The 27491-nt window shown below is 46.1% G+C and overlaps 1 protein-coding gene across 1 annotated transcript in view; it reads right to left on the reverse strand.

Moving 5' to 3' along the window:
* Window positions 1-27491, reverse strand: part of CFAP299 (cilia and flagella associated protein 299) — a gene marked incomplete at both ends in the record, with an annotated part of 216933 nt that overhangs the window by 11544 nt on the left and 177898 nt on the right. The window contains one exon of the mRNA XM_081999592.1: window positions 16709-16851. Within this exon, the coding sequence (XP_081855718.1) occupies window positions 16709-16851 (143 nt within the window). The remainder of the gene's footprint in view (window positions 1-16708; window positions 16852-27491) is intronic.

Raw genomic sequence — 27491 nt, forward strand, 5'->3', positions numbered from 1 at the left:
ACGAATTGCTCCAGGTGCCAAAGATGCAGCTAAGTGCCAAGACCGGTTTTCTGCCTGACCGTTTTCTTGCAGTAGGCAAGCTCCCGTTGCAGGGAGCTTCCATGAGTTTTTCAAAACCCCACTGGGCGCCTGCCTACACCTTTAACGCTTTTAAAAGCGTGACTTTCAGCTGTGTGCTGAAGTTGCACTGAAAACAATGCTTAGGTGCTTTGTTGGACCAGAGCCATAAGAAGATGCGATGAGCAGGAAGACCTGGAAGAGCTAAATGGCAACTAGGCAAGCAGGCAAGCTAGTAAAGTTGATGTCGAAGTATCGTCGCGTATCGATTTGGATATGCGTATTTGTGGAGCAGGGCCAGCTTCTCCAACGTCTTCTGAAGGAAGCGGGGTTAACATCCGTGAATAAATTACCCTCTTGATCAAAGTTTGATTAAGCATCTGAGATGAAATGATGGATTTTTCTGAAGGCATCTATTCAAAGCATGCTTAATGTATGCATGTGTGTATCTCTGCCTTTCTTCCTGTGGTTTCTTTCAAAGGGTCTTCTTCCTTTCCAACTGTAATCTCCCCGGGCAAAGAGTTGAGTCCAGAAAGAATTCATCTATAAAACCATGTGCTAAAACTTCCAATTGTCAGCTGAACTGATGAAAAAGAATACTTTTATGAAAGAGGAACTTCTCTTTTTCCCAGCATTTTATTTTAGTGGTGTGAGGTAAAGCCAGGGGAGACAGCCAACCTCGAAGGCTTAGAAAGGATTCTTTCCCTCTTCCCAGACCTCACTAACGCAAATCCTTTGAAATCCTAACGGCTTGGGCACTGAGGGAATTCTCGGAGCAACCGGTCTGCTGAATGATTAAGGCAGCAATTTCCAAGCTACCTGAGGACATTTAGGTGCATCTTTCCCACCGGAAGTGGAAAACAGCACGTGGAAAATCTCAGCCCCTGAGAAGAGCTCGGTTCCCCTCGCACCTTAGTCCGGAGGACTCTGAAATTGCTGGGCGCTACCTCAGGCACCGTGCTGTGTTCTGCAAGCTGCTGCATAACGAGTCTCATATTCTTCAAACTTTGCTGACTATACAAGCATTTAGAAGACAAATCTTAAATATTTAAGCACATATCCAAAATATTGCGCTACAACTCCCTCCCGCCCCCGCCCCCCTTTCTGCAATATGCTCAGGATTTTACCTGTATCACAGGGACCTCAGCTTTTAAATACACAGGAATAGGAGAGATGAGAATGCATCAGGAGTTTCCGCCTCAGGCAACTTCCCTCCCAGTAGCAAAAACGCCAGCTTGTCAGGAAAGGACTAGCCTGTCTTGAGGAAAAAGCTCTTTGGCAGAGTCACTTCTAAGCTTAATAGATCTGAATGGCTGCTGTAAAGTACGTGCTCAGAAAACCTCTGGATTACAAACTCTGGGTTCAGGATGTAAAAACTGCCAGAAAATGGGCTTTGCAATTTCCAGCTTGCCGACGCTAGTTAAGAAAAAGATGACTTTTGCTAGGATTTGGTGGGACCAGAGCACCCAGGAGACTGCTAAGTCTGGGAGAATTACTAACAGCTGGTAGTTTAAAACCAAAATCTTAAGAAGTAAATTACTTAGTTACTTAAAAAACAGTAGGTTTAACTTCAGGCACCACATCTCGAAAACACCGGCCTTGGTAAGATCCGTTAGTTCCTCACGGTTGAATGTTCAGGACAGGAAAAGGCAGTGCCTAGTCTCTTTGCTGCTAAAAATCTGATGTTACTACACGCACGTCAACTATCGGTGTGACGCACAGCAACGTATAGCTTGAGCAGCTCAAATCGACGTAACTATCGCAAACAGATTGGTTTTTTAACCCTTTCAAACCACAAACATACTATCAACGCGGGAGACTGACATATCTAATTTAAATGTACGATTAGCAACAGAGCAAAGAGATGACAGGGCATCAGGCAGGAAACTTCTCCACTTAAATCAAACAAAGCAGCAGACCTGGAGTGTTAATGAAGCATAAATGGCGTACAGAGTATTCACATTCCTTATCTTTTCTCTACGATAGATTCATAGCTTGTGATCTGATTGCAAAGCTTACGCACGAGACACACACGTGTAACTCGATACTCAAACTCTGTCATCTGCTTGCACAGGAAAATGAGAAACAAGTCTATAACCAGAACCTCTTTGAAATCTGGAGGGATAAAAAGGATGGAGGCCCCGGTCCCTCAAACTACATGAAACACATGGAATACAACAGGACTATACGCTGCACTGGAAGTTCTGCACATGCTTGGGTCAGAAAAACCATTCCAGGAAGAGGCTGTATGAATAGGAAGAGGTTGTACATGTTAACAGCAGACAGGAGGAAAAGTAGGAAAAAGAGACAGAAGCTGAAGGAGAACTTCGTGCGGTTGAAGGGGCGCTGCGTATGTGAGGACACACGGATCCGATGTGAAGGAGAGAGGATGCGGATGAAGTGTCACGAAGGGAGCGAGTTGGCCATGGTAACTCTTACTGACACCAGCTGCAAACCACCTGAGGTTATCCGAATCTCAGGAAGCAAGCAAAGAAAGTACACGTCCTTATGCAGAATGATAGCATCTGTTCAACATGGGATAAACCGACACGCTGGGCTACCAGGGCTGTAGTGACCACAACTGTTCCAAAAAAGACTGCTTAGATCAACAGCTGACAATGCCAGCGTTACACCTTTCTGTAAGATTTGCAGCATCGGCTACCCAGAAGGTGGACGCTTAATACGGCGGCTTCAATGACTGCATAGTTTGTAGCCGTATAACGAACAAAACTATTCAACCAGCCTAATCAGTTTTTAAGAAAATCGCTCTCCCCGTTTGTCATGGATTTGCAGATTTAAAGAGGATGTTACTGCATACTACAGAAAACCTCCTCAGCAAACTACAACTTAGAAGCCGTTTGTTTTCTAGCTGACATTGATGAACCTTTTCTGCTTACTACTCGCAGACCGCAACAGGGGTGCGCTTCCAGCTCTTTCTGCACATGTATGTCCACCAAAATATACGAACATGTACTATCAAGGGCATCATAAGACTGAAAATGTGAAACTACTTACAACATCCCATCCAAAAAGAGAAGCAGCGGCACTACGGATGAGATGCCCCAATCCGACAGTTTTAATTGGACTTTTCTGTGAGACTTTGCTGCTTTTGGAATTCTACGCTGCCTCATTACACTAACTTTCTGACAGAGCGTCAGTTTGGAAGCTTGAAAATTCCTGTCTTTTCCATGAGATATTCCCCCAGGAGATGACATGAGAAGATCATCACAAATAATATCAAAAAAATAGATTTTGTGATTGGCTTCAAAACCTGTCGAGTCCGATACCAGCAGTGTGGCTCCTGTTGAAGCTGTAAATTTAGTCCTGCTGGAATCAAGGGGAAGATCTTCTCCCCAGGCTGCTGCGCTCCTCATCAAGGTCTGACACGGTTTCAAAAGATGATGAAAAGTTCCTTCCCTACAGCCTTTCACATACTGCTGGGATGTTTACAGTTACTTGAAACCGAAGAGTTTAACACTGTTTGTTAAAAAATAAATTGGCAGTCATTGGCACAGACGGTAACGCACGCTCGGGAAAACAGCCAAAGCAATTTAACTGGTGGGTATGGGAAATAAAACCCGAGAATTGCGTTATTGCTATGACAATGGCAAATTGGGTCTGAGGCATCCGGCTGAGACACCGCTCAGGGTCAAACATCAATGCTGTTAGGAAAACAGGTTTGAAAGCATTTAGATGCAAGTGCAATGACCAAAATCCACAGATGGAAAAAAACACAGAAATAACAATCCAAGTCCTTCACTAACTGATACAGATGATTTTCACAAGTCAAAATATAATTTTTAGTGTTAGTTGCAAATCAAAGCATATTAAGTGAAGAGTATCAAGGCAATGGTGTGACCTTGTCGAAACCGTAGCAAGAAAAAAACCATGCAGAAAAATGATTAGGAAAAACATTAGCACAGTGATAAGGAGAAGTAAACGCCTGGTAAAGCCTAAAGCATAGATGAAGCCTTCTTGGAAACTGGTTCAGTGCCCTCATCAGCTGGATAGCAGAAAAAACCTGTTGTTTTGAACTTCTGTCCCACGTTTATAATTTTTACATGTTTTAAGAAACACTCTAAAGAACAGGGCGGATTTTGGATATTCAGAGAATGGGAATGGATCCCACCTCCTGTGCATCCAAGACCAAGGCGCTTTGACGTCTGAAGAAGCTCCAGTGAGAGCAGCCTCAGGTGCCTTTTACATATCCGCACGTTACACGTGAATTAATCCCCGTTCAAGAGAGGCGAATGCAAAACCACCCTTTTTAGGCCAAAGCTGCTGCCTCTTTTTGAAAGAAGGATATTCAGAATCATTTGCAAATGCTGGGAAGTTATCTCTCATTTACAAGCAATGCAAGAACAATGCTCAATTAAGTTCATGTAGCATTTTGCAGTGTAAAAATAGAGATGGCAAAGCCTTTCACGTACTTTGCAAAAGAACATATCCATGAAGTTCCTTGAGAGCTACAGTAAAATTACTCAGATTTAAACTAACGGGTAGGTAACAAGAGTTGTAAGACCACGTGAGAACGCAGCAGTTGTCATCTAACACAGAAAGGGACCAAGCGACAGGGCAAAAAGCAAAAACGCGACAACGATGGGGAACGTCCGCCTGCCGGGCAGCACAGACAGCAATGTTACAAACTGCGATGGACAAAAGGTAGAGACCAGAACTTAGCAAAACCATTACAAAAGAAGTTTTCAAGAAACATCTCTCCTTGAAGACAGTATATGTGGGGCGTACACAAGAAAAAAAAAAGATTAATTGCTTCCCAAAACACTGGAATAGCAAAATGGTTTAAAAAAGTCAAAATTTGACTTATAGCAGATTAATAACTTTCTAGCAGTTCTAAATTAAAAAAATAGATAAGTTGTTCCCCACCCTAATGTTTTGAGATAGATTCTCAAATATTATGATTTATAACTGATGTAATCATCGGTTTCCCACATCTGCTTAATACAGTTGAATGCTTTAGAGTGCTGCAAATATGATATGTGTGCCATACACAGAACAGAATATCGCCACGTCCAATAGTAAAGAAAAAGTGATATTATCAACCCAAAGTTGAAAAAGCCTACCAGTTCCTATGCATCCAGCTAGAGCTATACACGCTACCGTAACTACTGCTTCCTGCACATTTGTTTTAAAATCTGTCATCCGTCTTCGTCAAGACAGAATTTCGCAACTACAGAAGACAACGTAACTCGCGTTATACTTCAGTATGTTATGTCAAGTTATAATTTTGCAAGACGCGCATACGTCAAAAGGTATTTGCAGGCATCTATCGGTGTTAAAATAGAAATGTGAACGCAGTGGAAAATAACCGTTGAATTAAAGAAGGAAGCCTACCAACACCCATCTATTAAACATATGCAAATATGCTCTGGCAAAACTGCAGACACCCTGGCAAACCACAGCCCATAATAGCTCCAAGCTTTCACCGAGCTCCTGCTGCCGGCACGCTCGGAAGCCAAGGGCTGCCACTGCTCCTCCGCCCTGCAGACGAGGGAAGGGGCTTCCATGGCAAACAGCCTCCACCAAAACACCCTCCTCGTCCTTCCCCGTCCGTGCGTGCAGGGTCACCCCATGCAACGCCAGCGAGACGAATATCACGCTCTCACGTGGAGGCTGTGTCTCTTTCAGACACGTAGGTCTGAAGCCACAAGGGAATTTATAGATCGGAACTAGCACTCCTATCCTTTATCCCTGCTTTGGTGTGCAGCGTCGCATTATTTAACTGTTTCCTCGTTTATTTTAGCAGATGCGAGAGGTCTGATTAATCAGTTGTGGGTTTTTCATTAAGTTGTCAAATGCTGTGAAAATTCTGATTTCTGCATCGGTTTTGGGCCGAAAAGGTCGGGATTATAGGTTGTAACATTATATGATATGTATGGGATTATATGATGTAAGAAATTATTCGATTGTTCCATTGGTGGGGGGGGGGGGAAGGCCAACCAAAACCCAAAAGGCGTCTCTCCTCACCTCACTATTTCTATTAAGTGCTTCAAACAGTACCATTACCTCCGAAGATCATTAAAAACAGGAGAATTACCTTTCCTTCCCCACCTTAAATGCTAGCCCATGCTTCTCCCACCCTTTCTCCTGCTGTTCTTCAGGAAATATTTTCACTGTGGTTACAACATGTGCGATCTGCCTGCGCACATAAGGCCATAAATCCATATTACCAAATGTTTACCCGAGCTTTTGAACGTCTCGGAGAGCGCGGTATCAGTATCCCACAAACCCCGGGGTACACCGGCGCGGGAGAGGCAGCTAGCCGGATGCCACGTTACACAGAACATTTTGATCTGGGGATGTAATGGGAGGCAGGACTGCGAGAAGGTTTCCTGGGTGGCAGCTCCAGCGCAGAGGTGCAGGTGCACTGCCCAGACAGAGCGCTGAAACAACGCGTTCTGGCACAGCGAGGACTCCAGCTTGGCTCGACACGTGCAGCGTTCGCGTCCAAACCTTGTTACTAGATCAGCCTGGAATGTCATCCTAAATCCATAGTCTCCAGACATTAATCAAGCAAGGGGGCCAGCAGGAGGGGGGATAGCCTATTTAAAGCCTGTAGCAGAGGAAAAACATACCCTGCAAAAATGCCCTATCAGTGAAAGGAATTAAGTCGCTTTCCTAGCTTGTGGTCATTTGCAGAGACATAACAAAAATAGCCTGTGGGACCCATAGAGTACCTGCAGTTAAGTTGTCATCACGTGCAGATGTATGGTATCTTTACTACGGCAGTGCATTACATTATTTCCTTAAATTGGTCTCATACTTCAGCCCCTGGAAAAGCACCAGAAGAATTTAGCGGGGCTGCGAGACTCGGGTTGCACAGAACGAGCCCCTCTGGGCTCACTCGGAAAAGACGGGAACTCCCTGCCACTCAACCGTTAAGCCTGGGATAAAAGGGAGAACGAAAAGCTCCGAGAGTCACGCCGAGCGGCCACCGCGACCTGAGCCCCGAGCTCCGAAACCAGGGAGGGCTGCTCCCACGCCACCAAAACGACACCATGGCACCCCCGGGTGAGAGCTGGGTCACTGCCACTGTCACACCACGGGCCGGCATCAGAGAGCACGCGATGCGGCTCTGACCGCAAGAGATGCTCGTTTCCATGAAAAACACAGACGCAAAGAATCGTTACGAGGCTTCCCGGAAGAATGTCCCATTTTGTGAGCTCTGTAAGCATCTGTGACTGCGAGGGGAAAAGGAGGCGGAGGGAATTACGGAAATTCAGAGGCCAAGAAAACTAGGAAAGATTTAAAACAAAAGTAAAGATGAGGAAAACAAAGTCATACGCTTATTTCTTGGAGGAAGGGAAGGGAGGTGTATGTTGGATGACAGGAAAAAAAAAGTCAAAAAGGACATGACACGCTTTTTAACATTCGCAGTATTTCACATCTGAGACCCGTTATTCCTGCTTGGCATACCCCTTGCAGGCATGAAGCAAGCTGCCCTGTCTTGAAGTAGACGAGGCTGAAAGGCCACCCTCAGGCTTTCTCCCGAAGGTTTACTGACTCACAAACCAGACTTCCATCTGCTCTCCATAACCACGGGTGCCTTCGGGATATTTTGAAAATAAAATCACTATTGTGTACCATAGAAAGATTTTCACAAACATAAATATGAACTCTCTAGCGCAAACAAACAAAAAGAAATTGTCTCCCCCTCCCCTCCCTTTTTTTTTAATTAATCAAGAGAAGCACAGAGAAATACATTATTTATCCATGCAGATCTCTGCTAGAGGCCAGGAGTTTGGTTTCTCGATCGTCCTCACGCCCCTCAAGAGATGCAGATTTAAAGCTTGTAAGTACTGTGATATGGTGGCATGAAGAAGCGATGTGGTCAGTCTACATCGCTTACAATGTGCGTGTTCCTTTTTAAGAATTCTTGCAGAAGCAAACTGAACATGACGGCAATTACACTAACTTGGTTTTGATGAAGTATCTTGGACATGACCATTGCGGCCAGAAAAGATGATCCTCTAAGACGCTGTTGATTTTTAAGTAAATACTTACTTTTCGCTGATGCAATCTAAGGATGAGCAGTGAAATCATTAGAAGCTTAAGGTATTTCCATACAAAGAAAGATTAACTAGCATCATGCAGGAGAAGAGACAAATACAGCACAATAACCCAAAAATAAGGGAAAACACAGCGATACCGAACAAGAACTTTCAACTGGAAATACTTTTTTGTACACGATCAAATTACTTGCAGACCTCTGGTGCAGCACAGGAGATAAGTAGATTCAGTTTGGGGTACTGAGGAATTCTTCAACCAAATGTTTATTTCAAGACCCTGATTGCTCAGACCTTGCCAAGGATGTGGGAAATCCAGTTGCATTATCTGTCCTTCATTGGACCTTTAATTTTTGACATAGCCCAGACAGGAGAGCTTGAAAAATGCAGCCATAAAAGCCAGAAATGGCCGAGTTATCCTGAGCTCTCAACCCCTAATGGGCTTGTTCTCTGTCTCTCCCTGCTCGTTTCCCTGTCTCTTCCCCCGCCCCCGGCACGTTTTAAAGATACTAGGTCTTTTCCAAATAATACTTTTGGAAGTTTTAGGGAAAGTTTTCCGAGGAGTTAGAACAGATCCCTCCCTCGGTACTAATTCTGGTTCCTGGAAGTTAATTGTCAAGAAGCCACCTCCGGTCTCTTAGGCTAGGCACAGGTACGGGCTATCGATCACAGGGCCCGGGGCTTCACCCTGCCGAGCGTTAGGGGGAAATTCTGTTCATGGCAAGATGTACAACTCAGTTCAACTGAATTGAGTTCAACTGAACTGTACAACCAGTTCAACTTCAACCTGGCCACAAACGCACAGCTTTACCTGTAGCAGCTGGCAACAAAAGCAATATCGTTACTTACCAACGCAGCGCTCGACAATTTTGCCACCATTTTCGCTAGGATACAGCCGGCAACTGAAGCAAGTACTCGTCATTCCATACAAGGACCCATTAAAAAATTTGGACACACCGACTTCAGCCACAGCTATTTCCTGGTCTACCTAGAAGAAAAGCGGTTTCTCAGACGCCAGTGTGTGGCAGAAATCACACGCTGCCCTGGGATCACCGCATGGTGCTCTGGCTGACGTTTGCGTGTCCGGACAACAAACCAGAAGCACAAAAGGTTCCGGAAAAGTACTCGCAGAACTACGGGACGCTGCAGCTTCATTATAAACATCCTTTTGATGTCCATTACTGCTAATGACCAACACCCGGATCAGCCACCGAACGCAAACTACAGCCACGCGTGCAGAGTCAGAGCAGACGTGTTCAGGTGGTACGGTGCCGGCCGGGCGCCGTGCTGCGCTTGGCGCTGTGCCACCTCGACTCCTCTCCCTCCACAGCTCACACACTCATTCCTTCTAACGCAAATTTTAAATAAACGATGCAACTAATCGCGGCGCACCACGTTTAAACTTATGTGCTTCTTAACGTTCTGTGTGCAAACACACGCAGCAATTACAGCCCCAATCTCGGGCCCTTACTCAGTTTTCTGACTTGGAAAAGCACGTAAATACCTGCTTTAAGTGTTCCCCCAAATACGGAAGCAGTTAAGTGAATGCCTCAGTAGATCCCTTGTTTGGGCCCTCCCCCATTAGCTGTTATTGTTTCCAGCATTATTAGTTACACTGCAGCCATGCCGGGCAGGCCATTCTGGTGGTCACCTTAAAGGGACCTTGAACAATGCAGCTCGAGAGGGCTACGCGCATTCTCCGTGCGCGAAACGTGGCTGCGTTTGCGACACGTTGACTGGCAGGTCTCACGCAAACAATAGGATGATTTAGAAGAGCTTGATAAAAACCAGCCCGACAGCACCGGCACATACATATATTGTCAGCATCGCAAAGATTAATTCAGTATCGTTCCTGGTCCACATTAAGAGAGAACTGAGGCTGGTGGGAAGATAGGTGGCTACCTGGTGAGGCAAGACATACAGGATTTGGTCTCGTGGCCCACAGAGCTCCCTCGGAACGAGTGAACGCATGGGGAAGCACTGCAAAATTGTTCCCTTTCTTGCCAGGGAATCAGCAAGAGGAGAAAGAGCTATTGCGTTTAGATCCGATCGCCTTATGTCTCTGTCTACGCGTCATGAAGACAGTGGTCTTCATGCGTAAACGGCTGCGAATCATTTCTGATTCTCGAATGGCACACAGAAGCTTCAACCCGAAGCACATTCCACACAAGCGCTCGGCCAATTTCTATTTTCTGAGAGGTTTTTCCTACTGTTCCGTCCTCTCCGGTGGTAGTACAACCGCTCTGACTAGGAGGGCAAGACAGCCTTTCCCCTATGTTACAATCTTTTCTTTCCTAAGATTTTAGCATTTTGTAGTTTCCATTTCCCCATTTCAAATGTACACAGTTAGTCTGTTGAAAGCTATAAAAAGCTACTCTTCCCTCTTAAGAGACTTTATCTTTTTTACAACATTGAAGTTTGAATTGAAAAAAAGAGAGGAATTAAAAGTGAAAAGCAGTATTTGCTGTATTTAAATACAAGCCAGATGCAGAAGCACCCATCTTCAAATTAAACATTTACCGAGTTGGAAGCAATGGACTTTTATTCTCACACATGCAAACGTCAAGTCTGGACGTAACTCTCCTTTCTACTTACGCGTCTATCTGCCACTTGCTCTCCGCTGCCTTGCTTACCTGAGCGGCACTTAAGAATTCTCCTCCGGACTGCCGCACCGCCACTCCTCCTGTCAGCACAATGGCGTCGCTTCATCTCCAAAAGGCTTGAAGACTATGACGAAAGATCCCGGATGCCGAACGTCCGACAGCAACATCCATAAGTAGGAACCTAACAGATGACCGACTAAGTCATAAATACTACTGAAAGCAGCAACGGCGTAGGTACTGAAAACCTTCAAAGATCAGGCCACGCTATTTGTGAGTTAGAACGCTAAGTCTCATATATGATGAATACCGTTATACAAGGAAAGGACTCTGGAGTCACAGATAAGCAGCAAGAAGAACATTCTTCCCCTCAGTTGACTAGAGAAGGGCTCCAGCCGACACGCCTGGAGCGACACCAGCCTTCGCCGGCTTCGTTCCCATCCGGGCTCCCTGGTTTCGCACCTTTCACCACCCGTTTCCCCAACGTCCCAACAGCAACTGCCTTGGTATTACTGGGGTAACGGTCAACAAACACAGAACACAGTTGTAACCAAGGACCCAGATGGTTTTGTAAACATCAAGTATGATGATAAACAACTGAAAAAAAAATATCTACTTTTTGTGAACTATAGAAAAAAGCATTGCCCTCACCAGACTGTTTGAAGCCAGTATCTCTTTTGATGAAGTTTACTCTTATCAGTCACGGCAAAGTCCTTATGAAATGGTAACGTTGAAGAGAGGTATTTTTTTCCTCAACCCTGAATTCTTTCACGCTGTAATATTACTAGCAGTATGGTAAACCCTACAAATCAGGGGGTGAACTCTGTCTCATCCTCCCCAAGGTTGGAAATTGCACATTTTAGAAACTCCGGATGTGTTTACCTTTTTCCAGAAACTAACTTTGGGCTTAACTCTAGGTCTATATCTGTAGCTTCTGATCGCTAGAGGCACTTACCAGCTTCTGACTGGCAAGCATTCAACACTACTGAGAAGCTGCCTTGTCTTGCATCGGCGAGGGTAGCTGGAGAGTGACACGCCAAACGGACAACGAACGGGGCCTGCAGATGTACACCCAGAGTGAGTTAACGAAGGGTTTGCTGGTCAGGGCCAACCGAAGTGAACACACCAGCAGGGCAACTGTGGATCTTTCAACACAAGGACCACCTCCTGTTACATTTGCAAAAAACCCCCTCCCGAGCAAAACAGAAAACACCAAAAGAAACACAGCCTGTTTTCCTCTAGCACCCATTCAAGGGCCTGCTCTCGGAACGGGGATCCACAGTAACAGGCGTCATCGAGGAGAGGCTCGTGCCGCCTGCTGCCGCTGACCTGCTCGCACCTCTAGCCGCTGTAATCGACTGATTGACAGGCAGCCACAGCGCATGCCCTGGCTGGGGAGAAACGTTTCCCAGAGGCTTTGGACTGAATTCTGGGATCACCACAACCCCTGCACGTGGGTTGCTGCTGCCTCGCCGCTCCCGCGGCATGGGGGGATTCTGCTTCGGCTCCCGCCACCTGCCCCTCGCGGGAGGAGAAATCCTCTGCGCGCATGGCACGGCGGGACCGGCCACGGTGCAGAGCGCGGAAACGCGCTTCTTCCCTCTCAGCTCTCGCCCGCGTCAGCGGAGTAGGAGCAGCGCTCTTCTGTAAACTGCTCTCAGATCTGCGGGGTATGGCATACGGCAGGGAAGGGAGACGCTGCCTCATGCCCCATGCTGGGGAATGTATTGCCGGGCATGATTTGGCCTACAGGTCTTTACAGATTAACAGATGGTATCTTAGAATATACCTGACAACGAAATGGGAGGGAATTCCAACCCCAGTTAATGAATGACTGCCAAATGCTGCGCCCACTTGCAGCCAAAACAGACCACAGCTGAACTACAAGAGGAGAAGGGCAGAAGCTGATGGGACGGTTCTTGCCAATACCAAAAACCAACACGCCGTGTCTGAAAGCACCCATGTGTCATGATGCACTTCTATCTCACATGAGGCACATCACCACCAAGCCCTGAATGCCGGACCTCCCATGCTCAGACTGATGTGTGCCAGGGCCAAAACCAAACAAGTTTCACTGCTGATGAGATAAGTAAATGATTTCACACCATTAGTTCAGGGGAAAATCTAGGACCCGTGTTCTACAGTAAACGGCTCCTTACCTGGCTCCATTTTAGACAAGAATGTGCACGCTAGTAAGCAGAAATGAGAACGCCGCAAACACAAGCCATGCGTGAGGATAAAACGTTACAGCGTACAGCATCAAGCACCCTGCCCCCGAAAACTAATGAAAAACCACGGCAGGAGTTCACACAAAACTGAAATAGTACAATTCTGCTGCAAGACCTTCATGTCATCCTCATTCACTATGGGAGATATTCAAAGCACAGCTGATCAGACAGAAGGGGGCTCAAACTTCATCTTTCGCTGTGCTGCTTCATTCGGAGAACTTTTTGGTACAGTTCCATAGAGCAAACATTCTCCATTTTCTTTGAACAAATTGTATTACACTTGTTTCTCATCAGATTACATAAATTAGCTGAGAGTGAATGGATTCAATTATAGTTCAGATTCCAGACCTCTTAAGAACTTACTGCCTAACACATTCCTTTCATTTAATAAACTGGAACCAAATGAGGATTATAGCATATAAATAATACTCCCTCGATAGGGCAATGCAATAAAATGGCAAAAATGCTCAGAGGAACCACACAGATCAAATACAAGAGCCTCTGATATTACCCACTGGATTTAAAGTATGAACATCGCATAAACTTAATTGTACAGTATTTTTACTTTGTATTGTGAACAAGAGTCTGATTCAGATGGTACTTAAGACGAAGTTTACTATCTTCTGACAGCCTCAGATAGCTAAGGAAAAAAAAAAGTTGCAGCAAAGTACGGATTTCGGTATTTAAAAGATAATGTGATAGCTCTACACTAGACAGTAACCTCTCTCGCGACACCAAAGAATTACCTTCTCCCAAGGGACTAATGACACCAAGCCGAGCGGTGCAGCTGACACGCTTGAGGGACGGGATGCCCTCCAGAGGGACGTGCATAAGCTCGAGGAATGGGCCCTCGGGAACCTCGCGAAGTTCAACAAGGCCAAGCGCAGGGTCCTGAACCTGGGTCGGGGCACCCCCCGGTATCAGCACAGGCTGGGGGACGAAGGGATGGAGAGCAGCCCTGCTGAGAAGGACTCGGGGGTCCTGGTGGGTGAAAAGCTGGACAGGAGCCGGCAATGTGCGCTCACAGCCCAGAAGCCAACCGTGCCATGGGCTGCACCCAAAGCCACGTGGCCAGCAGGGCGAGGGAGGGGGTTCTGCCCCTCTGCCCCGCTCTGGGGAGACCCCCCTGCAGGGCCGCGTCCAGCTCTGGAGCCCTCGGCACAGGAGAGACAGGGACCTGTTGGAGCGGGGCCAGAGGAGGCCCCAGCAACGCTCCGAGGGCTGGAACAGCTCTGCTGGGAGGACAGGCTGGGAGAGCTGGGGGGGCTCAGCCTGGAGCAGAGAAGGCTCCGGGGAGACCTTCCTGCAGCTGCCAGGGCTGAGAGGGGGCTGTAGGAAAGGTAGGGACAGACTTTTTAGCAGGGCCTCTTGTGATAGGACAAGGGATAACGGTTTTAAACTATAAGAGAGTAGATTTAGACCATTTAGGCAGAAATGTTTCACCATGAGGGTGGTGAAACCCTGTCCCAGGTTGCCCAGAGAGGTGGCAGATGCCCCATCCCTGACAACATCCCAGGTCAGGCTGGACCGGGCTCTGAGCAACCTGCTGTATTTGAAGGTGTCCCTGCTCACTACAGAGGGCTGGACTAGATGGCCTTGAAAGGTCCCTTGCAATCCAAACTATTCTATGATTCTATAAAAACACAGGATCCAGCAGGTGAACTTCAAATTTAAGACTCCAACCAAAAACCAAGATGTTTTTATCTACTCAATAAAAATATTTTCAGGGGACATGGCAATTCTCTGCTGATGAGAATCTTCAAATCAGTACAGTACTAGCCAAATCTTTCTCTCCGGGCTGCTTCATACCTGTCCTCCCTCTGTCCAATAGCGTTCTTAATGGTATCGCGAAAGATGCGGTGGGAATGAAACGCCCTGCTCTGTAGACACATAACTGATGCAAAACGGGGCTCTCGACAACGCTGGGGACCACGGGATACGTAAATGTGGTCAGAGATTTTCTGTGTCGTGACGGGGCTTCCACAAAAAGCCAGTTTGTACATGTGATGCATCAAGAACTGCATCATTTATCTGTGAAGTGAACGTTTTTTTTCTTTAGCCAGTAGCAAGACTTCAGTATATCTAGGTATAGTTATATATAACTACATATAGTTACATATACAGTTTTACATACATACATATATATATATATATATATATATATATATATACACACCCCTGTATATGAACGTCATTAACCACAGTGGATACATTCATACATATCTATCAACAAAACAAACTAGCCTTCCTGGCCCTGCGTGTGCTTTATCTGAACTTGCCTTTATGTTCAGCTGGAAACTTCAGATGCAGTTTTCAATGGGTTACATTCTAGTTACAAAACTCCACATATAGGTAATGCTCTGCCCGCCCCGCACTTCGTTTTTTAACGAAGAGGTAAAATGAAGTATCGCCTGAAGCTGTATACTACCACTAGAAGGAATGAACATACTGAGCTGTCCATGAAGCTTGCAGTGTACCCTAGTCTGCACACAAGGGAAGGAAAAAGAGGTTGGAGCTTACGTTAAATGACACTTTCAACACAGAATAACCAGGACTAGGCATACCTACTGGACACAAGAATGGCATTTCTGACTGGATATGACAACAATGATTTAAAAGACTTACTCATGAGTCGCTAATAAAATCCTAATATGTAGAAAGGACATAATATGCAAAGTAGACACCATGTTATGTTCACTCCTGTTCTTAATTCAGTCATAAAAAGCAACTGTCCGTTCATCCCTGTGATTTAAAAGCATTAAGATCAGGATTCTGGCTTCCCATTTCAGGTAGTGCTGAGAGATTTCAGTATCCCTGCCTCATTGCTGACATCTGCTGTCCCGTGAACGAATAATACAAAATCCTCACCAGCCCACTCATCCCATCCAATGCTCATTCCTGCTTTCTCTCCCTGTAATGCGTTCAGAACTTGAGCGAACGGTATTGGCAGCCATTTCCATTACAGAAAACCACTCTCAGAAAATGCAGACCCTTTTACCGGGAGACGGTAACCGTGCGTGACGTTCAGCTAGCTGTTGGATAGTTCTCACCTTCTAACATGTGGGAAGAGTAGACTCCCATAACGAGTCAGCAGCCCACTGAAATTTTTACAGTCTCTTCCCCGTGCCAACAGCACCTGCCTGCCACATCACATACTGCTGCAGCGCCAAGACGGCCACAGCCTCGGTCGGACTGCAAGCTTTGCTGCACCAAGCCTCTTCGACTCGGCCTTCACCAACAGAAGCGCACAAACATCTCTTACCTATATCTCCGGGCGCTTGGGCACAGGATGTATTTTCAGGGAAACACACACTTCTGTGAAAAAGCTCATTGATGGCGTTTCTCATTAGTCACAGGTAACGCACCATCTTATCTGCCACCGTAAGACCTCTGCAGGCGGCTCGCCTTCAGAGCAAAGCCTCTTCCCATGGACTGCGTGGCGAGCGGGCAAAGCTAGAGATGTTCTCGCAATTGCTGCCTGCAGCTAAGAGACCTGTGGCAGCTCCAGAAGCGTGCCCTTACCGTTCAAAGCATGCTGCTGTTTACAGACTCCTCAGGGTAACGAGACATGCAGAGACAGGCCACGGTTCTAAAGTCCACGTTAAGTTTTATGCTCCAGACTAAATAAATCAGACAGCGACCATTCCTAGGGCCGTTCTCCACAACTAATTCTGATCCGTGGCATTTGCCTTTCAGTGAAAAACACTTTTATAAGCTATCTTCTTACTCAAAAACATTTCAGTCTTTCTCTGTATGTTGCCTAAATGCAAATAAATGAAAACAAAATCAAGATAAATACCTCAGATCAGTGTTCCGAGGCAGAAGTCTTTTCTTCCCACTGAAGTAGACTTCAAAATCATCTGTTGTCAGTCTGTGTGCGTAGTCGATGTATGCAGACACCTCCTGGTGACGAGAATTTCGGTCACGAATGAAGATTATGGACTGGAAAACACAAAAGCGGCCACAAATGAAGAACAGAAACGTATCTACCTGCATAGATTTCTGTATAAAAACGCACTCAGAGAGTATATGAACATTTTCAGCCTCATCTGGGACAGGCTTCTGTTAGGAGTTAAGACACTTAAACTATGGCATAGTAGGGCATATTCTCAACATGAGTTTGGCAGCACTGCAGTAAAAATTAATACAAACGCAGCGCCACACAACATGCCCTCGTGTATTCCCCGTCTCTCCTGCTGCCGCTGCGGAAGGGGTTTCCCCACAGGTCCCTATCTGCCAGCCCCACGCACACGATCCTAAAGCACTCTAACACCATTGGACACCTATTTTTACACAAAGGTGGTTTTGTTTGGCCACTCTACGATGCTACTGTCCGTGCGCTAATTACTGGACCAAAGCAAGAAGAGTGAGAATGTTATTTTATTTGGTGTGCACATCTACAGACAAAGCAAAACTTATTCCGCTTAATATTCACAGCAGATTTTTAGCTTTTCAGAGAGATGACGCACTGGAAAGGGGTTACTATACACCTCTCTATTCCGTGCTATGAACCAGAGCACCGAGCAGACTTTGCGGGCCCTCTCTCTTGCAAAACCACCCCTGTACCGTTTCATTCCCAACAGCTAATGAGTTCCAGAGCAAAAATCTGATAATCGAAATACAGGCAATCAAACAGCAAACCAAACCCAGTGCCTAGAAATAAAGCTAAATAAAGCTGACTAAAGCAGGAGAACAAATCACCCATTTAGCTGTTGCACCTCCACGTGTCAAAGCTGAATTGAAGGTGGCATCGAGGCGCCTGCAGGACAGCGGCATGTTCAGCAGGGCTTCTGGCTGCAAGAAATTACTTTCCGCCTTCGGGTTGTAACACTTGGAAGAACACGCCTGCTGCTGCCGAGATGCACGTCACGGACAAGGGCGCTGACGGGATGGCTTCCTATACCGCTTGCTGCTGGGAAACCCTGTTTCCCGTTTACTCTCTACTCCTTCACTGTCCCTTTACCTTTTACTGGCTTTATTTTCCAACGGAACAGAGAATAGGTCGGTACAAGGCAATTCTTTTTTGCACGCTGAAAAAAAACCAGAAAAAGCTGAAAGAACTGTTAGGATGAGTGTGGACTTGCAGACAGAAGGGTTCCTGCGTGCTGGGACCCACATAAAAACACCTAAACGCTGAGTGTAGGTTAGAGGTTATTAGGTAGGTGAGGTGTAACAGTATTTGTTAGCTGTACACGTTTGTTTTTACTCAACTGAAATCCAGTGATATTTCTTTTTTGAATGTGGGGGAAATGGAAACAATACCACATGGCGCTCTTTCAAAAAATATTTTTTATTTTAACAGCAGCAGATTTCTAGAGCGTAACGGTTGATCTGGCAAGCCTTTGTTATACTGGAGACATGTTTCCTTTTCCACTTTCACATTTAATTCCATCAAAGCATGTGTTGCTCGTTTTGCAATTTTGTACCATCAACACCGTTGATAGGAAGAGCCAGCAGAACCTCCTGCGATACATCTGACCGCCTTGAAATACATGTCTCCTCCCTCTACCCAGCACCCCCAGTTTTGAACAACCCATTTCATGTGTCTGCAGAGCCAGGTAAGGGCTAAGAGGCCATGAGAAAAACAAGATTGTGCCCAGAACACAGGAAGGAAACTTGTATGCTGCGCCCACGGTTAGATAAACCTAGTCTAGTATTTCATGCATCTGAAAAAGGGATTCATCGTCCTTCAGAAAAGCTAGTCGTAAATGAATGCCTTGACTTGCACAGGATGATCCGATGATTTAAAAAAGCTGGCAGATGTTACAATATTACTCGCGATGTTAAACAGAGGGCTACCTTTCAAGGCTTTTCTGCTTATAAAATTAATCTCCTAAAATAATGTTCGCATATTATCAGCTATAAATCAACAGTCTCTACGCAGGCAAGCGTAGAGACTACCATCACAACTGCTTTACAAGCTCCAAGAGAGTAACTGGGATACTTAAAGAAAAATGTTCTATGTTAAAGGCACGCTTTTGAGGCCCGCTCCTCAAAACTAAAGGCCTTTGATCCTTCTCACCTGTCAACATCGTTTCTCTTCTTACCTCACCCGTGATTCATTTCTAACCGCCCATAAGCATTGATTCATTACACTATGAATCAGCTCCAACTTCCTTAGGTTATTCTAGACTTCTCAGTTGTGTCGCAGCTTTTGTCCCCGAGAAGACCTGTACAAATTTGCACTCCTCCCAAAACGATAAAGCTCCTGACTGAAAAGTAACTGAAAGAGAGAATAAAAATACCGTAAAACCCACGCACAGGAAAACCTTCCCCTAAAAGTCTCTTCATTACTCTCATGATTCGTCTCTAGCACCACGACCCCTACTTAAGCGCAGGGTTTGCGCTTTGCATCCATCTGCGAGTTTTCAAGAGCCTGCTATAAGGCGAAAAAGCTTTATTTTAAGGTAGGGTTTGAAAGGTACGCTTACGGACAGGCCTAACAACCACACCTGTTTACAGCTGGGGTAAATTGACTTACAATGACTACAAGCTGGAGCAAATCAGAATAGAACAGAAGAGTTCATTTGGAAGGGACCTACAATGATCATCTGGCAACACGGAGTTCCTTTTCCCTCTTCTCTGGTGAGACGCTAGGGAAGGGAGGTGCAGTATTTATAGGGGATAAATGTAAATCTCTCCATATATTTACATTTATTTATTATATCTTTCTAGAAATATCAGTCTCTCCACGGGGGATGTGCTGAGGCAGTTGATGAAATTCAAGATCAGGGAACTGTCATGTGGAGTTGAACAGGATCCTATATTTCCCTGCTTATGTCCCTCGCTTCCATCTCCAGTGGCATGTTTTTACAGTAGACAAATATTGTGGGATGCCGATGCTCTGATTATTCCAAACCCATCTGCATCTGCTGCTTCTTGCAGACAAAAGCAGAGCATTTATAAAGAGCTGCCCTTGGCTATGCTAAACACGGGGGCACTTTCGTTAGGAGCGTATGTATGCGATCCTTGGAAAAGACTAATACCAACCCGTCACGCTTCAAACCAGATTAAAGAAACCCAACAAACCACTGTGAATCGTATCCAGACGTTTATTGATCTTCTTAACTACGTGGAATACTGGTACAATTCTACTGCCATCAATGTTTGCCTTGTAATACGCAGCCCTACCAGAGCATTCCAGTAAGTTTGTTTCTCCCACCCAGCGATCATCAAAATCAACTAAAAATTTGCACTGACTTCCCCCAGCCCAAAATCTGGCCCTAGGCTATCAGTTAGAACCATTGGAAGCAGGCCAGTTAGATGGGGACAAACACGGAAAGAAAATCGACTTCTGAGTACCTCCAGCACAGGCAGAAAGCACTATCGTGTTTAATTTTGACTTCAACGCTTGTATTTATTTTTTTTCCCCAAAGATTAAAGGTTCAGTAAATATGGATAATATTTTGGGAATTTTTCTGGACCAAACCTAAACTACAAAACTTCTGCAAGTTGTACACTGTGGTACACACGGCTTCCTGCAGATCCACATAGTGACAAATATTTTATGTACCGGGTGGGCCGCCTTCTTCGTCGCACACACCCAACCCACCGTGAAGATCCACTCCCCCACACTCCTGCACGCACTTCTGATTTGAATAGCAACCTCAGGGCTATTTCATGCAGCTCGCTCAAAGCAATGAAACAAAAGTGTGTGATCTTTGTGTCATGCTCCAAATCCGTGGAAGGAAAAAGGGAAAGCCAGAAAAGCAGTTCAGGTGGGAAAAATACAAACACAGCTTTCCTTCGGCCATCATCTGTAAACACTGCAGACTCGATTGTCACCTATATTAGTGCCATGGAATACAGTTGATGGAGTATAAGAGAATTTTAGAAAAGGCACAGATTACATTTACCTCCTGCTAACAGTTTCTTACACATCGCTAGCCTTAGGCTGGGTTAAGACTCCGGCCCCGAACCGGACTGATTTGGGTAGTGGGTTTTCCTGCGTTTTGAAGCATGTTCTTCAAGCTGTGCTTCAAAAGTTACTAAAACTGTCTGCTTAAAAGACAGGATCATGCAACCATGAAGGCCTTCCACCTTTAAAGGAAATAAACTATTCTGTGCACAATTTCCACGTGATACCTGAGAAATCGTTAGCTATGTTGGGGTCTAGTTCCATTTGTCAACTTTTAAGTTGCAAGAAAAAAACCCAACCACCATCTGCCAATGATTCACTCCCATATACATTACTTCATACATTGAAACATGTTTCCTAAAATTGGTTTTGATTCCCTGCAAGACCTTACCACGGACACCTAAATGCCAGGACTTGCCCATCATTTGGGGTACACTTGTGTGCATCGTGAGACAGGTTTGACCTTCATCACAGAGAAGACCTGCTTCCACTGACACGGGCAAGAGCTGATCACACTTGCCGGGCTGGAGGAGAATTTGTTTGCATTTTTTCCTATTTTGCTAACATTACCAGAAAGAATTACGTTTCTCTCAAGCTAGCTCTGGCTCTCTGAAATATTCCACAGCTGAAGGATCATTTCTCACTGGTTAGAGCACTACGGTGGAACCAAAGGACCTGCCAAACACATGAATCCTCTGTGCCCCACTCTTCTCTTGAAGGAATTGGTACGAGTATCTGCCCTGCGCCGCTGTACTGTGGGGTTAGCCCGACCTGCGGTCTCAGCTGCCGAGTAATGCCGCGTATGAAAGACAAGCTATTGATACAGATAAGCCTCCCGAGAAAGACCTCAAATTTGTGATAATCCCCACGTACCAGAAGGCTGTCTTCGTTTTTTGATAAGGTGATGCTGGAAACGAGCCCTCCAGAGCTCAGACTTTTTTTCTAAGTTAGCAAAGAGTACAGTGAAGGCTAACATTGCTTCTAAGACCAAGTGCTATGCCTGGAGGAGGAAAAACGACAGGTACTGTATTAGGGGTTAAAAGGTATAGGTGTCACTTATGTTACAAAAACCTTTAGCTCTCCCAAAACCCTCGCCTTTCCTGTATCCTTACAGCAGAACATTCATACTCTGAAAGAAAACATTTTAATACAGGCTTTTCTTTCAGCACCTCCTCAGCACAGTTTGTGGGCACGTCCAACACACTCACTACAGCTGGTTTTTAAGCGCATCCAAGGGCTTTGGCGGACTGGGACCTACGAGATGGCAAATTAATTGGAGAGCGCCGCGATGCAGCTTCCTTGGAAATTCTTGTAATGCATACGCGTCCAAGCGCAGCGTAGCTGAGGAGAGAGACTATATGGGAATATAAAGAGACCAGCCCTGCTGTCTGGTGAAACAGTCTCATAATACGAGTCCTTTAAGAGCATGCCAAGTGGAAAGCAGATGACGGGAAAGTAAAGACAGACAATATTTAGGAGTCAATTACTAATTCACTGAGGAAGCTCTTTTCTTGTGGACAGTATCACAGGTAGGGACCCAGAGGAATGAGCACAATTAGGCTGAAAGGGACAGGCGTAAAACACATTACCAGTCGAAATATATTTTTAATGAGTAGCAATTTATTTTTGTTGTGTAGTGTTTGGCCATACTTGCCACCTGCAGATCACGTTACATCTGATAGAAATACCAGCGGGCGACAGTAGTCAGAGAAAGGACCTCACCTCTGGATCTTGAAAGCAGATGCTATTACTATTTTTGCTTTGCCAGTAGGAATAAATTGCTGACCTGTTCCTTTGGCTAGCTGGGAATGAAAATAGCACAAAACACAGACTTACAGGTTGGGATTTTACCTTCAGCACGATCTGATTTTGGGTGAAGGGGCAGGGTACAGCACAGATATGTTGTCCTAGCAGAGAGAATGAGCGATCCCTAGAGCAAGCGTAGGACACGCTCCGTGCACGTTCCCAGATTCTCACCTGGAAATACCATTCTCTTACTTGTGCTAACTCTGCAACGTTTCGAAAACTCTTAATATGGCTGAAATTACTTCAGTTTCCCTCTCCCATGCTCAAAAATGCCAAGTAGGCTTTTGGAAATCATGCATTTTTTACCTGCCTATTACTGCACAGAAGAAGAAAAACCAAGGACTTTGGGAGTAAGCACAGGTTCACAGCAGCCTCTAGTCTGCTTTCCTCTCGTCTGTCCAAAACAAGCAGGTAGTAGTCTAAAAGTAAATGCAAATAAAAAAAGAAAAAAAGAAAAAAAGAAAAAGAAAGAGAAAAGAACGGAAACAAAGAAAGAAAAAAAAAATTAGGAGGTCCTTGCAAATGCTGACACAAATATAAAATCTATGTTTGCCTTGGTTTTTTTTCCTCACTTCAAGTCTCGTGAAGCTCTGACCATACGAGTTAGACAGCATCTCGATACATTTTCCCTGTTCAGCATCGAAACACTGGATTCCAGCCCCGGAGAGCACTGCCTGTGCTAACCTGCGCCGCCGGAGCACATGGGAGGACTCTTAGATATTCAATTAGTTAGCAAACACACAGAGACAAAGCAGTATGTGCCGCACCTAGTACCAAACAGTACATCTCTTCCGCGGTTCACAGAGACCTAGCTCACGCTGGTGTTGCAGGAATAACGCTGAGAGCAGACCACACAGCTGCTGAAATTGTTACTCAAGGCCAACGCTCAGTGGTAAGATAAAGTATAGGTTTGACTGAGGTAAGCAGAAGACCTCGGTGCTGAAGGATGTCAGGCTTTTTGTTAGCGACCGTCCGTATTCGGTGCATGTACATCCCAGGCGAAGGGCACCAGATGCAGCTTTCCGGGGATGTTTTTGTGGCAGAACCACCTCGGAAAGATCACGGGAGTGGGGCTGCTCTCACCGGCCAGGTGCTCAAGCCCAGATTCAACCCCGGCTCTGCTGCGCACAGCCTGTACTCACCCCGGCAAAGACCTTCGCGGTTTGAGGATGTAAGAAAAGCAGCCCGCTTGTTACAGTAATTTCAATAAGCAACCGAGAGACGGAAATGTATTTTGCTGTCACTGGGGCCAAGTTCTTTGACAAGTCGACTGCGAGTGCCCGCTACTGTCACTGACCCAGCCAGGCCCCTTCACATGGGTGACTCAAGAGCAGCCCCTGACTATTCAGACCGCGGAGCCTTTGCACAACCGCGGAGGCAGCCCACCTCGCCGAACGTCCGCCTCCGGCCAGCGCCACACAACGGTCGGGGGAAGCGCAGTCCAGCCACTGCGTGCCTGCGGCGGCGGTCCTGGGGGCTGGCCACGCGGCACCGCTCTGCGGCGGCGGCAGGCGCGCGAGTCACGGGCCCGCAGGAGTCGGCCTTGTTTAACCGTCCCCCCTGTTCCCCTGGCGTGGTGCTGGGCGTATTTCAGAAACACAGGCACCGAGACACATACACACACTATAACCTAACCAGGCTGTTTTGAACCTGGGAAGCAGTGTTTGTGGGAAAGAATGGCTGGCCAAGAAGCAGATGTTCTAGCTTTCAACTCTTCAGGAAAAAAAAAAAAAAAAAAAGAAAAAAAAAAAAGAAAAAGAAAAAAAAAAATCTGGTTACCCTTCAGAAGAAAAAATGTTTGCTATGTATGTGAAGCATGTGCTTCCCAGTCCCTTACCGTTAAGTGTTCGGCAGCTGCTCTGACTGGAAGAAGCTCTGTGGACCGCGAATTTGCTTATCTGTGTAAACAGGGTGTTGCCTCAGTTTGAAAACAATATTCTGGCTGAGAACAGCTTGCTGAGAGTGTGAGTTTAGATTAACTCTGTTAGCATTAAAATAATAAAGCAGCTTATTAAAACCAGAAATGCCCACAGAACCTAAAATTTCCTCAGACAGACAGAAATCGGCGTTAGCAGCGAGAAGGTAGCCACAGCCTTTGGGCTCAGTTAACGTGGAACAAGGCACGTTTTCCTGGGAGAGGAGCGTTTGTTCTCCGGGCGATGAGAGAGACGTACTGCAGGTAATGGCCTCAGCAGAATGACGAGACGTAAGGAGGAAAGCAGCAGAAGTATAAAGGCAGTTGTCTGTATCGAAGGGAAGGGGGTGTGGGGAAGAAGAAAAGGAAACCAAGAAGAATGACGAAAGGAAAGGAAAAGGAAAAGAAACAAAGATGAAAACCAAACCAAACCAAAAAACCAAAAAGGAAAGCCAGTGCAATACTCCCCACCGACCAGAATCTAAGTGTAGGATCAGAGAGAGAGGGGTTGCTTTCTAATTAAGACCTATCAAAAAAAGAGAACTGCAGACGCCTCCTGAAACCTTTTTGGGAAGCAAGGTTTTCTTTAAAGCTACCGCAGAACTCTAAGCATTTTAGTAAGTTCAGAAACACAAAGCCAAACCCAAAAACCAACTCCGTACGTGAAGAGAGAAAGCTGAGGGCAGAACACCCAAGAACGCCCGGAAGAGCTGCCATGCCAGCCTGTTTGCGCACTCTCGAACAAGTAAAAAAATCTTTCTGAACCACGTTCTCCCCCAAGGTGGCAGCTGAGAGAGCCACTCCACCCGAGCCTGGCTGCGCGCCGCAGCAGGACACCGCATATCACCGCATCATGACCACCATGATCCCATCGGAGACTAAGTGAAAAACGGGGGTTTTCCACCTACTCCGGATGACGCTCTACACCTGCTACAGAAACGGAGCTCCTGCGTGCTTCTCCCAAATACCTCAGCCAAGCCCAGCACAAAATTTTTCTGTGGCACCCAGCCGCGAGGCAAGGTGAAGGATTTAGGGGATGTGGGGCCGTTGCAGCTCCCTGTGAGCAGACCAGGCAAAAACCAGAAGGCTGAGTACCTGCTCCAACGCTCCAGCCACGGATGGCCTCGCACGGCAAAAAGTCTGGAAAAAGAGACTTTAAAGAACGGGGAACACTTCACAGAAAGGAGTCTTTCTCGATCAAAACCTTCCGTGATATTTCATTCTTTTAAAACAGCATCCTTGAAACGTCCTTCGGTAAAACAAACTGCCCTGCAGGTAAGTCCCCAGTGAAATCTACTCAAATTTCTGGATGATTTCACCATTTTCTCAGTATTTGCCCAATTGCTGAGCTCTGCTTGTATTAAACTTTCACCCGTTCTTGTTTTGCTCAGCTAAAACGCCCCTTTCTTTTTTTTGGCATTTCAGTGACAACGTCAGTTTAGCACTGAAACAAGCCAGAAGGAAAAAAGCACCACTATCTTCTCCTCTCATTTCACTTCAAACACACCAGCTCAGAGCGTGTTTGGTAGCCACATATTTTACTGTCAGTAGCAAGTCAGTGGTTCTTGCATGTCAACTAATATATACATAGACGTATATATTCCAAATCATCATTACAGTCTATCACAATAGTAACTTGGATACGAAACCTCAAGCATCCCCAACAGAAAGCAACAGTCCCGACTCAAGAATCTCTGGAAGGAAAGCTGAGTGACTCCTACCTTTCAAGTTTTCTTGAAGATGCCTGAGAAAGAGTGTCCTCGCTCCTGTGCCTGCAGGAAGCCCAGACAGAAACCTCCCGCGCACACCGTGACCGCAGCCCGCGAGCCTGGACTGCCGCAGCCCCCGCTGCGCCGCGGGGGACCGAGGCGCAGGAAGGCAGCACGGGAGCCCATCAAAAGCCACAGCAAGAGCTCGAGACGCCGAGATAACCCCATTACACACAAGCAACAGGTTTGGCAAGGGCCCCCGGACTACTCGTTTTTGACACCGAGGCCAATTTCTGGAGGTTGTATGTGAACAGCAATAGCCAAGTCTGGCTGCATGAGCCAGCAAAGGCATCTTTCCCAGATCGAGAGTACCCCGGCCAGGTGACATGTCCACTTCCACCGCAGAAATGATCTTGTTCTGTACCCTGTCTGTACAAAAACCCAGAGAACCGAACGCTAACAGTGAGCGCATCCCACCAAGTCTTTACAAGCTCCAGTTCTATGGCCCGTCTGTAACAAGGACACACGAAGGCAAAATACCACTTGTTAAAGGGGATTGGCTGGCTGATGGTAAAGGCAGTGGTCTGATCCCCGGAAAGCTATCTCCTGGGGTCCCAGAGCCAGAAAACCAGCAGACTCAAGTCCTCCAAAATCTGTTCACGTCCCTGAAAAGACCAACAATAGATGTCTGGGAAAATACAACGGGGTAGGTGCGTAACACGGCTTCCCCAACGCAGCATCCTGAACCCCATCAACCTGCAGCTCAAGCATGTCCTAAATTCAGGGTTTTTAGAACTAGGCTGTGGGGTGGTTGTTATTACCTCTTGCCTGTGAGCTGAAGGATGCGTTGTGGGTCAGATAGCTGAAGCTATTGCAAGTGTAGCTGCACGTTCGGTCAGTACAGAGTTTGCAAAAGGAATCACAGGTTTGCCGCTCAGCCACGGTACCGTGGGAAACGAACGTGCCGAAAGAAACGTAGAAATTGAAGTCACTTTACTACTCGATTCACCGAAAAGAAACATTTCTATTTATCCTGCTAAAACCTATAAAAGCCGTCAGATTATTAGACAAGGAAACCAATAGGTAAATTAGCAAAAGATTTCAGCCTGGAAAGTAAGCGAGAAGAAACGCAGCCTTTTTTTGCCACGAATCTCAACTTTTAAAAGTCCGTAAACATTGCTCAAGAGTTTTGTGGCTTTTTTTTTCTCAGCTCTCTCTCCTCTGTACCGGGCCCATCAGAAAGGCATCGAAGCATTTGCCCTGGCAAACACCTAACTTATGGATAAATAAGTAG

Source organism: Phaethon aethereus (genome assembly GCF_964289735.1).
Source record: "Phaethon aethereus genome assembly, chromosome: 4".
In the NCBI taxonomy this organism is placed as follows: Eukaryota; Metazoa; Chordata; class Aves; order Phaethontiformes; family Phaethontidae; genus Phaethon; species Phaethon aethereus.